A 13,605-nucleotide genomic window follows, 5' to 3' on the forward strand; every position below is an offset into this window, starting at 1 on the left:
TTAGTTATCCTCTTTCTTTTTTCAAGAGTTATGTCATATAATGTATTCTCCTTTTTGTTGGGAGGCTGCCTTCCCGGAGCTATGCATCTTCCTGTTCCAGTCTGGTCTGGTTCTCTTTAGGCTCAGACTCAGTTATCAACTTAGGACTTTAATTCACCCTCTTTAAGAATAGGTACCTGGTTTCTGTACTCCATGTCTTCCTATGTTTTGAGAGACCCCTTTATTTTGGTGAAGAACATTTTCTAACCATCGCCTGAGGATGGCTTCAGTAGAAATAGATGTCTTTACTTCCATTTTTCATTTGATTGATAGTTTGGTTGAATGTAGAGTTTTAGGTTGGATGTGGTATGCAGTAACTCCAAAATGCATTTGCACATAGAAAAACATTTTCCATGGGCATCCAATTATATCACAGTGTTCTGTGGAATCCCTTAGAGGAATATTATACTTATACTTATAGATCTACTTTATCACCATGGAATTTGCCTGTTATAATTCATTGCATTTCTTTACTCAGATAATCCCTGTCATAGTAAAAATCAGTATTGCCAGCACTGTGGTGAATCCTAAACTTAAGTCCTGCTCCCTCATGCTTACTTACCTATAAATTGGTGTTGGCAGATGCTAGATGCCATGCATGTGATTTAAATCCATTATAACACAGGCTAAATGCTATTAGCCTCATTTAAAAATTAGATAACAGGAGCTCAGAGAGTTAAAGTGACCTGCTCAAAGTCACACAGCTGGTAAATGGTACAGCAAGGAACCTGTGCCACTATGTTATGTAGCAATCATTTCTAGCCTGTATAAAAGCTTTCCTGAATTAAGTCACTGTTATCAGAGAGTTCCGTGGGACTATTGGCTTTCCATTGCGTATGCTAATTAAATGTCTCCATTTTCATCCCAATACCTATTCATTTTTTAATCACTGCCATTTCTTATGGACACATGCATATAGCACAGCAACAGTAATGGAAAAGCTACTTTACCACCACTGTTGGAATGCTGTCATGTGTCAGGAATTTAACCCAACAACCTATCATATGATGGCACTGACTAATATATTTTCATTTATCTGGAAATAGGAGAGAATCTCTAACACAGAACTTACTTGGTACCTGGGTAAGAAGTAACCAGAGTATTCTTCTTCCTTATCTCCAGGTCTATGGGTTTTGGGGTGCCACAACTCAGATTTTCGAAACAGAGGCATGACAGCCTTACTGAAAGTTTCTCATTGCGACAAGACCACTGGTGATTATTATGAAGACACATATGAAGATATTCCAACCTATTTGTTTAATGAAAACAGTGTCATTGAACCCAGAAGCTTCTCCAGGAATTCAGGGCACTCTAGCACTAGACAAACACAATTTGAAGCCATCCCAAATCCAGAAAATGACATGGGGAAAATTGATCCTTGGTTTGAAGAGAGAACACAGCTGCTTAAAGTTCAAAGTGTCTCCTCTGGTGATTTGTTAATGCTTTTGAGACAGAGCCCTACTCCACATGGGTTATCCTTATCTGATCTCCAAGAAGCCACATATGAGGCTGTTCCTAATGGTCATTCACCCGTAACAAAAGAAAGTAAGGAAGGTGCATCTAAAGTGGCACACCTCAGGCCAGAGCCACATCACAATGAGGATATAGTATTAACTCCTGAGCTCGGCCTCCAATTAAGATTAAATGAGAATTTGGGAACAGCCATAGCAGTAGAGCTCAAAAAACTTGATTTAAAAGTTTCTAGTTCATCAACTAATGTAATGACTTCACCAACAATTCCATCAGACAACTTGGCAGCAGACACTGAAAAGACAGGTTCCTTAGGACCCCTGAATATGCCAGCTCACTTAAGTAGTCTAGGCACTATAGTACTTGGCAAAAACTCATCTTCCCTTATTGGGTCTGGTGTACCTCTGCACTTGAGTAGAGGAGCTGAAGATTCCAAGTTCATAGAAGAAGCTTTAATGAATAGTCAAGAAAGTTCACAAGAAAAGAAAGTATCATCAATAGAGAGTGATAAATTATTTAAAGATAAAAGAGTTAATGGACCCTCTTCATTGGCCAAAGATAATGCTTTGTTAAAAGTTAATATCTCTTTGGTAAAGACAAACAAGATACTCAATAACTCAACAACTAATGGAAGGACTCACATTGATGGTCCAACATTATTAAATGAGAATTATACACCAGTCCAGCAAGATAAGATATTAGAAAATAGTACTGAGTTTCAAGATGCAACTTCTTTGATTCATGATGAAATGTTTATGACTAAAAATACTACAGCTTTGGAGTTCAATCTTATTTCAAATAAAACTGTTCTGTCAAAAACTGTGGAAATGGTCCACCATAAAAAAGAGGACTCTGTACAACTAGAGGCAGAAAATCCAGATATGTCATTCTTCAAGACTCTGTTCTTGCAAGATTCATCAAATTTGATAAAACAGACTCCCAGAAAGAACTCCCTGAGCTCTGAGCAAGGGCCTGGTCCAAAGCAATTAATGTCTCTGGAATCAGAAAAATCCATGAAAGATCAGAATTTCTTTTCAGAGAAGGATATGATGACAGTAGGAAAGAATGAATTTACACAGGATAAAGGACTCAAAGAGATGATTTTTCCAAACAGAAGGAGCATGTTTCTTTCCAACTGGACTAATTTACAAGAAAATGATATGCAAAATCAAGAAAAAAAAATTGAGGAAGAGATGGAAAGGAAGGAAATATTAAACCAAGATAATGTAGTTTTGCCTCAAGAATATACCAGCACTAAGAATTTACTGAAGACTCTCTTCTTACTGAGAAGTAGGCAAAATGTTACTGTAAAAGATTTAAATGGGGAAACATATATTCCAAAACTTCAAAACACCAGATTATTAAACAATTCAGCAAACAGAGCTGGGCTTTACATGGCTGAATTTTCAAAAAGAAGTGAAGAAGCACACTTGGATGGCTTGGGAAATCAAACAAAGAAAACAGTAGAGAAGAATCTAAGCCCCACAGGGATGTCGCTTAATCCAGGTCAGCAGAATGTTATCACTCAGCCTGGTAAGTTGACTTTGAAACAATTTGGAACCTTGCTAAAAGAAATAGAGCTTGAAAAGGGGCTAATTCTGAATAACAACTCAACCCAGTGGTCTGGGAATATGAAATATTTGGCCCATGATACCCTCACACAGGTAGAACACAACAAAAAAGAGAAAAGGGCCATTACACAGTCTCCTTTATCAGATTGTTCCATAGGGAGTCATAGCATTACTCAAACAAATGGCTCTGCATTATCCATTGCAAAGGTATCAGCATTTCCATCAGTTAGACCTAAAGATATGACCAGGATCCCATTCCAAGAGAACTCTTCTCACCAGCTAGCATTAGCTTGTAGCTGTGCCTTTAAGAATAGTTCTGGGGTCCAAGAAAGTAGTCATTTATTACAAGGAACCAAAAGAAATAATATTTCTTCAGCCATCCTACTGGTAGAAATGTTCAAAGGCCAAGGAAAGGTCGGCTCCTTGAGGACAAGTACCACAAACCCACCCATGCACAAGAAACTTGAGAAGACCATCCTCTTGAAACCAAGCTTGGTTGAAGTATCTGGCAAAGTTGAATTGCTTCCTAAAATTCATGTTCATCAGGAAGACCCTTTCCCTTCAGAAAGTAGCAATGGTTCTCCTACCTACCTGGATCTAATGGAAGAAAAACTTGAGAAAATGCAGGAATCTGTTAAATTGAGTAAAGAAAATAGACCTGGAAGAGTAATCCATCTGAAAGAGGTAGCAGAAAGCTTTGCAAAGACTTCCTACAAGCTGTTGGATCCCCTTGCTTCAGGCAACCAATATTCTTCCCAGATACCAAGGGAAGAGTGGAAATCCCAAGAGACATCATCAAAACACACAGCTTTTAATACAAAGGACACCATTTCCCCCCTGACCCCTTGTGAAAGTGATCATGCTATAGCAGCAATAAATGAGGGACAAAAGAGCCCCCAAAGTGAAACCTCTTGGGCAAAGCAAGGAGGGGCTGAGAGATTGTGCTCTCAAAACCCACCAGTCTTGAAAGACCATCTAAGGGGAAAATCCTTTACTACTCTTCCTCCAGAGCAAGAAAAATTTGACTATGATGATATTTTCACAATTGAAACTAAGAGGGAAGAGTTTGACATTTATGGTGAGGATGAAAATCAGGGGCCACGCAGTTTTCAGAAGAGGACACGACACTATTTTATTGCTGCAGTGGAGCGGTTCTGGGATTATGGGATGAGTAAATCTCCCTATGCTGTAAAAAGCAGGTATGGATACATTGGTTATTCTTTTGCCCTGCTATTGTGACCTTTGAATTTCGAAACAATATGAAAGGAACATCCAATCTGAAGAAGAGAGAGACCAAAGTTAGCATTATAGATGAACCCTAAGAACCAGATGGCAAAGTCTAGATGAATCCAAAGAGTGAATAGAAGATTAGAAGATGATACAAACAAGAGTGAGAGGATGGCATGAGCCTCTTTCTCTTGGGGGCAGATGAGGGATGGAGAAGTAGAGGAAGGTAGGGTAAAGGAGTCATGGTCATGAAGCAGCAGAAAGTCAACGTTCCTTAGCCTTATGGGCTACAGGCAAAATCTGTTTCCCATGGAGAGCCTGAAAGAGGCAGGAAGAATAAGCAAAGTGTTTAATAAAGAGTTTGAGATGTAGACAAGGTTGTTTTCTTTGATATATGAGGCCCAGAGGGCAAAGTGGGAGGATTTTATTTCTAGGGGAGCAGAGGGAGGTTGGTCAGGGGAGAAAAAGTACAGAGAAATCAGGAAGATAAACATAAGGAGACTCCGACATTTATTAAACACCTTCTACATTCCAGGCACTTTTGTAGTTATCGGAGTACAGCAGAGTAGGAGCTTACATTCTATTGGGGAAAGCAAGAGATAAGTTAGTAGAAAAATAAATTAGGTAACATTAATGGCGCTATTCAGAAGATAGAATAGAACAATATGATACTGACTAGAAAGGTGCTACTTTAGCTGGGGTGAAAGTTCTCTTTGTGGAGTTGAGATCTAAATCATGCTAAGAGGCTAACATATGGAGCTCTGAGAGGAGTTTCCAGGCAGAGGAACAGGAAATGCAAAGCCCCAGAGAATATAACAAATTTAGCATATTTGATGAACAGAAAAAGGACCAGCGTGACTGGAGCACAGTGTAGAATTGGGGGCAGGCAGAGGTTTGTGGAAAATTAAGTGATAGAGATGAGCAGAGGTCATACAGTTGGGGCCTGGAGGAAGGGTAAGTGTACTCTTCATTACTCCTTGCCACTTTCTGACCTTTCTCTCCCTCATGTGAGCCCTTATTGCTGCACAGCAACCATAATATATTTCCCTAGTCCGCTCTCCTGAACCTCCACCCTACATCTGATCCTTTTTCCTTAAATCTCTGCACCTTTTGCTCCACTCTCACTGTTAGCTGATGCCATGCAATACACTTTCGCAGACTCCTACCATCACATTTACCCACTTAGCTGCATCTGTACCTATACATTCTGCCTCTATGCTTGTGACAACAAATGGATTGTGTGTTCTCCTAAATAAGGCTAACCTCTCCAGTTTTGACCTTGATCCATTCCTTCCTCACCCCTCACCATAAGAAACACTGCTCCAGAAATTACCCTTTCTCTCCTACATCATCAGTTTCTCAGTCTCCACTTGATCAGTCCTATCAGCATCAATCATGGAAACAAAGTAAATCATAAAACAACAAAGAAATATATATACTAATATGTTACTGTGGTAATGTCTGAATACTGAAGAAGAAGTTTTTCCATTTTTAAAAACTTTTATTTATGTTTATTTTCAAATGTTCTACAATACATTTGCTTGCCTCTGTAACAATTAAAGGCTGCTAAAATAATAAATCAACTCTATTAAAAACCCACCCTGGTCTAAACCATGATCAACTCACCCAAATTATTGCAATAGTATCTTAGTTGACCTTCCTGCTTCTACCCTTCCCCCATACAGTCTTTTCCCAATATAGCAGCTAAAGTGATTTTTAAAATTGCAATTCTGATTATTGTTCTCTGCTCAAAATCCTCCAGTTGATTTCCCTACTGGAGTCCAAAGCTCTCACCATGGACCTCAAATCCTACGTGATTTTTTTTCTCTAATCATTGGAAGCACAACCTTTATTGTCATTTACCTGGGATGGGTAAAAGCTGAGAGATGTTGTTACTGTAGCACTGAAACGATTACAGCAAGAAACGATGGATGGAGGTGGCCTGCTACAAAGGGATGAGTAGCTCCTGACATTTTCTTGACACCCTCAGATTCTATATGGCTGCTTATAGGTCAAGTTTTTGTTTTTTGCTTTTGTTTTTTTTTTTTTTAACTTACAATGCTCTTTAAAATCAAAAGGAGAAACAAGATTTCTAAAGAAAGGAGAAAACACACAGCAAAACCCCTGCTCTGCATCTCACAGACTTTTCTCAGGCAGGTCTCTGGTTTCTAAAGTGATTTTTCTTGGAGGAAAGAAAGCTTATTCTAGAAATAAGTATAACATATTTGCTTTCTTAAATTCCAAATGCAATCTTAAGTACAGAAATGCTTTTTTTTTTTTTTTTTGGCATGAGCAGGCTCTGGGACTCAAACCCGGGTCTCTTGCATGGCAGGCAAGAATTCTGCTACTGAGCCACCATTGCACTACCCCCAGACATGCTTTTTAAATCAAATTTTCAAAGAAAAAATTCAGAGTTTTACAGTTAAAGCTATCGTGCTTGTCATTTGTACTTTGGAGGCTAATACAGTTATAATTGCTCTTTCATATTTTTATGTTGTTGCTGTTTTTCTTGAAATTTATTTTTAAATATTTTTATTTAAGGAAACAAGCAATACACCTAGAACCACCAAAAATGGATATCTTTCTTAGCTTAATCATAGGCATATTTAAATAAAGTATCCAAATAATTATTGTAAAACGTGTGTTTGCGCAGTAAGTTTCATAAACCAATTTAAAATTAAGGCAACAAGGGAAAAAACTACAAATTCAGATAGCAGAGTTTCTTAAATTCTAAATATTAAACACTAACTTAAATAGCATTTGATCAGCTGTCAAAACTGAATGTTCTCGAAATGTCAAGTAGAAAGTTATTACAGATATCAACATTGCTATAGTAATGGCCTATGTTACTAAACATTTTCCTGATTTCAGGAAAATATGAAGATACAAATATTTTTACAATTAACATATGAAAATCTTGACCACCTAAAATGGATATCTTAATTAGCTTATCCATACATATATTGAAATAAAATATCTAAGTAATCCATTGTAAAGCCTGTTGTACAATATGTTTCATAAACCAATTTAAAATTAAAGCTAGGAAGGAAAAAATCTGCAGATACAGATATTAGAGTTTCTTAGATTCTAAATATTTAACTCCATCTTAAATACCATTTGATTATCAAAACTGTATATGTTCTCAAAATATCAAGTACAAAGTTATTATAAATATCAACTTTGCTATAGTAGTGACCTATGTTACTGAGCATTTTCAAATTTTTTATTTCAGGAATTCATTTTATCTAATACTACTATAGCTACCTATGGGTTTGTTTATTTGTTTTTTTATATTTTTTTGGTTGTAAAACATAACATATATACAAAGCAAAGAAAGAAAAAAGCAATAATTTTTAAGGACACTTGAACAAGCAGCTACAGAACAGGTCCCATATAGCTCTAGTTTTAACATTAACTCTATAGAAACAGAATGAAAAGGACTCTGGCACAGCCAGTTAGTTAGTTCATTGTACTATCTCAATGAGACCTACAAGACTCCACATAGTTACGTTAGCTGAGGCAGTTGCCATACAACATAGTCATAATGATTGTTTTTCCTAACAGTCTGAATTCAGAAAGACCCAAAAGATAAAAGTGACATAACAGGGGACCAAAAAATGAAATACTTCTGATATGATATTGTTGAGCTTGTCTAGTATTCATGCCATGTTGTGACAACTCATGTTGCCATATGTACTGGTGCCTGTCTTTTTTCTTTCTTAACTTTTTCATTTTGAACATAATACAAAACCCATACAGACAACTCCAACATATCACCCAGATACCCAGATCCACCAGTTTTAACAACTTTGCTACACTGTATCATTCTATCTATCTATCTTTTTACATATTCTCTAAACATTTGAGAGTATGGTGTGTACATCATGCTCCTTGAATACTCCTTGTACACTTCCTAAGAACTAGGATATTCACTTATGTAACCACCATAAGCGCTGTTATGAAGTTCAAGAAGTTTAACATTGATAAGAAATTTACATTCTTTATTCCATTTTTTTCTTATGTCCCAATAATGTCCATTTTGGCATGTTCTCCTTCATTAATCACATTCACAATGTTGTGCTAACTTCGCCATCATTCATCACCAGAACTTTCCCAACACCACAAACAGAAATCCATTATATATTTGCATCAATTTGCATATACCCATTATACATTTGCTCCCCACTCCTCCTCCTTCCCACCCCTGGTAATCTGTATTCTACTTTCTGTCTCTCTTTGCATTTTCTCACTAGTTCATATAAGTTGAATCATTCAATATCTGTCCCTTTGTATCTGACATTTTACTCAACATATCTTTGTGGTTCACCATGTAGTAGCAGGTATCAGAACTTTATTCCTTTTTAAGGCTGAGAAATATTCCGTTGTAGGTTTATAGCACATTTTGTTTAGCCATTCATCTACTGGTGGATATTTGGATTGCTTCCACCTTTTGGCAATTGTGAATAATGCTGCTATGAACATTAGTGTGCAAAGATCTGTTTGAGTCTCTCCTTTCAATTCTTTTAGGTATATATCTGGCAGTGGGATTGCTGGGTGTGGAGTTGTGTTTAGTTTTGGAGGAACTGCCAAAATGTTTTCCACAGCAGCTACACCATTTTACATTCCCATTAACAATATATGAGTGTTCCTATTTCTCTGTATCCCTGTCAGCACTTGCTATTTTCTGTTTTGGGGGTTGTTTTTGTTTTTTAATAATAACCATTGTAGTGGGTATGAAGTGTTAACTGACTGTGGTTTTGATTTGCATTTCCTTAATAAGCCCTAAGTGATTTGACCTGATTTGACCTTCTACAACTTCTCTGACCTCATACCATTTTATCCTACTCATTGTACACTAGCCACACTGGCCTCCTGGTTGTTCATCAGATGGATCAAGTATGTTCTGTCTCAAAGCCTTTACACTTCCCTCCTGGGATTCTCTTCCCCTGATATCCTAATGCTTCCTTCAGGTCTCTTCTCAAATTTCATTTTATCAGTGAGGCTTTTCCTTACCACTCTATATAAAATAGCTCCCACAGTCTTTTTAATGCAGTTGCCAGCACCAGAAATATTACATTATTTATTTGTTCATTGTCTATCTACACCAATTAGTATGTTAGTTCTTATTTAGAGCACAAACTTTAAAGGTGTTGTTCAATGGTATATCCCCAGAAGCTTGAACAGTGTTCAAGCTGGCACATAATAGATGCTGAAATAAATATATGTTAAATGTATTGGTAAGTATTGGATGTAGGAAAGCAAGAGCAGTTCTTCCAAATATGTCCCCAGTGCAGGTAGCACTATTCACTTAGAGTTGTGTAGCATTACATCCATGGGCAAAATGGAGTCAGGGAGACCAGTTAAGAGGCTATTACAGTCATCTAGGTAAGAGAAAATAGTTTGGACCACAATTGTGGTATGGTGTAGTGGGAATGGAAAGAATTGGAATGAAGTGGGGGCATAAGTTGAAGGTAGGCAGAAGGGGCTTGCTGTTAGGTTGAGTGGGGGGGGAATGGGGACAGAGGACTCAAAGAATAATTTTAGGTTTTGCCCTGAGCAACAAGGTAGAAGATGGTGTCATTTACTGAGATTGGAAGGCTTGAGGTAGAACAGATTTCTGTGAGGGTAAAAAAGCAGTGGTCAGTTTTGTACATACTAAGTTTGAGACATCCATTAGATATCCAAATGGAAATGTTAAGTAGGCAGTTGGACATATGAGTCTGGAGTTTAAGGAAGAGGTCTTTGTGAAAGATACAAATTTTTGTTCATAGGCATATAGATCGCATTCAAATAAGACTGGATGGGATCATCAAGGAGTGAACATAGAAATAAACCATCCACATTTTAAGATGAGTCCCCACAGGGCTACATTCCAGGGTTAAACTGGTAAACTTGTACTCCACTGACTTACAACTCAGTTTTATTTCATCTGGGTTGTCCATGAAACCTCTATCTTTGATGACAATTTAAACCAATCCTGGATTAGCAGTTCCCCCTGGAATCAAGCAGATGAAAACACAAAACCTCTCTAGTGGAAAATACCAACATCCTAGGCCTCAAACTATCTTCACAGACATTTCAGGTATAATGCTTGGAAAACAAAGACACTTGGCACAAAATGAAACAAGATAAAATAAGCAAGAAACTTATTATTTACATAATAGCCAAAATAAATTCACAGACCAAGTTCTTGGACTCAGGAGATCTAGTTCTTAAAACAACTATGCATCATGTAGAGAGAATTGGTGAACTGGTAGGTAAGTAAAAGGTTATAATATGGAATATAGCACATAGATATTTTTCAATGGGAAAATATAAAATTATGGATAATAAGAGACTGTAGAAAACTGTATATTCCAAAGATGTCTATGCCAATATGTCCTCTCCTTCATGTTCTTGTGCACTGTAGCCTTGCCACACTCTTTCATCAAAAGGTAGAATCTAATTCCCTTCTCCTTGATCTGGGCTGGTATTATGAGTCATTTGTGACATAGAGAATGTGATAGAAATTTTTGACATGTAGATGTGGTGGAAGTAATGCTATGTGATTCCTGAGGTTATGTTAGAAAATACCATACCTCTTATATCTAGTTTCTCTTGTGATGCTCATTCTAGAAAAAGCCAGCCACCATGTAAGAAGTCTGACTACCCTGGGACCACCATGCTGGAAAGATCATGTGTAGGTTCTCTGGTCAGATTCCCATCTGAAAGGTCAGATACCCAGCCTTCCTGCATTCCACACCAAGGCACTAGACTTGTGATTGAAGCCATCTTGAATCCTCCAGACCAGCTCATCTGCCAACCAAATACCACTGGATGACCTCATTCAACACCAAGAGGAGAAGACAATTACCTAGCAAAGCCCTGCTGGAATTCCTGACTCATAGAACTTATAAGTATAAAATAATTTGCTAAAGTCACTAAAGTTTTGAGGAAGTTTGTGAAACAGCAACAGATAACCAGAAGAGAGATATAGAGGATAGAGTGAATAAGGACTATCATATGTGTAATTGAAATCCCAGAAGAAAAAGAAAGAGAGAATGAAGGAGAAACAATAGTTGAAGAGGTAATGGCTGAGAATTTTCCAGAATTAAAAGAATGCACAGATTCAATTAGCTCAATAATTGTCAAGAATGATAAATAGATAGAAATAAACACTGAGGCCAATTGAGAAAAACCTTAAAAATAGCCAAAGAATAAAGACAGCATACATTCAAATGATATACAGAGAGGTGACTTTTCAATAGTAATAATTAAAGATAGAAGAAAGGGGAAAGACATTGTGCCAGTTTGAATCTGGCAGAAAAGCCATGTCCTTTAATCCTCATTCAATATTGTTGGGTGGGAGCTTTTTGATTATCCATGGAGATGTGACCCACCTATTGTGGGGGGTAATTTTGATTAGATGGTTTCCATGAAGATATATCTCCACCCATTCAAGATGAGGATTGTTTACTGGAGCCCTTTAAGAGGGAACCATTTTGGAAAAAGCTTCAGAACCCACACAGCCAGAGACCTTTGGAGATGAAGAAGGAAAATGCCCCCTGGGGAGCTTCATGAAACAAGAAGCCTGGAGAGAAAGCTGGCATATGTTACCATATGTTCTAGTTTGCTAGCTGCTGGAATGCGATATACCAGAAGCAGAATGGCTTTTAAAAAAAGGAAGTTTAATAAATTGCTAGTTTACAGTTCTAAGGCCGACAAAAGGTCCCAATTACAACAAGTCTATAGAAATGTCCAATCTAAGGCATCCAGGGAAAGATACCTTGGTTCAAGAAGGCTGATGAAGTTCAGGGTTTCTCTCTCAAGTGGAAAGGCACATGGTGAACAGGTCAGGGTTCCTCTCTCATCTGAAAGGGTGCATGGTGAAGATGGCTTCATCTGCTAGCATCTTCTCCTGACTTCCTATTTCATGAACTCCCCAGGAAACATTTTCCCTCTTCATCTCCAAAGGTCGTTGGCTGGTGGACTCTGATTCTCGTGGCTATGTCATTCTGCCCACTCCAAATCTCTGAATTGCTTTTATTCTCCAAAATGTTTCCTCTTTTATAGGACTCCAGAAACTTACCAAGACCCACCCAAATGGGTGGAGACATGTCGTCACCTAATCCAGTTTAACAACGACTCTTGATTAAATCACATCTCCAGGGAGATGATCTCATTACAGTTTCAAACATACAGTATTGAATAGGGATTATTCTGCCTTTATGAAATGTGTTTAGATTAAAACATGACTTTTCTAGGGGACATACATCCTTTCAAACCAGCACACTATATTTGTCATGTGCCTTTCCAGTTGAGAAAGAAACCCTGAATGTCATCAGCCTTCTTGAACCAAGGTATCTTTTCCTGGATACCTTAGATTGGGCATTTCTATAGCCTTGCCTTAACTTGGATATTTTCATAGCCTTAGAACTGCGAACTAGCAACTTAATTAACTTAAGTCCCCTTTTAAAAGCCATTCTGTTTCTGGTATATCGCATTCTAGCAGCTTGCAAGCTAGAACAGAACTTGGTACCAGAATTGGGGCGCTGCTGTGGTTTGCAAATACCAAACATGTTGGAATAATTTTTTAAATGGATTAAGGGAAGCTTCTGGCAGAGTTGTGAGGAGCTAGATAGAGAAGGCCTCGAGTGCTTTGACAAGACTCTTGGTAGAAATGTTGACTCCAAAGATACCTCTGACCAGGCTCTAGATAGAAATGAAGCATGTGCTATTGCAAACTGGAATGAAGGCAATCCTTGTTTTAAAATGGCAGATAATCTGGCAAAATTGACTAGTGGCTGTGGCAGGAAGGCAGCTTTTAAAAACCATGAATTTGGATAGTTAGCAGAAGAGATTTCCAAATTAAATGTGGAAAATACAGCCTAGTTTCTCCTTGCAGCTTAGAGTGAAATGTGTGAGGAAAGAATCAAGTTGAGAACTGAACTCTTGGGTACAAAAACAAGCAAACAAACAAAAAACAGAAATTGATTGATGGTCGGGAAAATTCTGGGCTTCCAGAAGGGGAGACCCCAGAGAATAGTGCTCCACATGAGGATTTAACCAAACATGGAACCACTCAGCTATTGCAGAAAGGGCCAGGATTGGAGATGGAGTTATCCAGGAAGGATTTGTGGAAATTCATTTTGTCTGATGGGCATGATCCTTGCCTGCTACACAGAAAGCCAAGAAGAGTGTTGTGTGATCTATATAAATGGAACCACTGTCGGTCTAGACTAAAAGACTCAGAAAAGGGACAAAGTGAAGGTAAAACGTCTCCAGAGGCAGAACCATGGAGGCAAAGATCTGAAGTCAA

At 37.9% G+C, this 13,605-nt stretch overlaps 1 protein-coding gene across 4 annotated transcripts in view; it reads left to right on the forward strand.

The window, feature by feature from the left end:
• F8 (coagulation factor VIII) overlaps positions 1 to 13,605 on the forward strand; it is a 298,778-nt gene that overhangs the window by 176,188 nt on the left and 108,985 nt on the right. For all 4 annotated transcript variants that reach the window (XM_077144781.1, XM_077144780.1, XM_077144778.1 and 1 more), the window contains one exon: positions 1,162 to 4,279. In XM_077144781.1, coding sequence (XP_077000896.1) covers positions 1,162 to 4,279 — 3,118 coding nt within the window. The remainder of the gene's footprint in view (positions 1 to 1,161; positions 4,280 to 13,605) is intronic.

The sequence above is a fragment of the Tamandua tetradactyla genome, chromosome X, assembly GCF_023851605.1.
Source record: "Tamandua tetradactyla isolate mTamTet1 chromosome X, mTamTet1.pri, whole genome shotgun sequence".
In the NCBI taxonomy this organism is placed as follows: domain Eukaryota; kingdom Metazoa; phylum Chordata; class Mammalia; order Pilosa; family Myrmecophagidae; genus Tamandua; species Tamandua tetradactyla.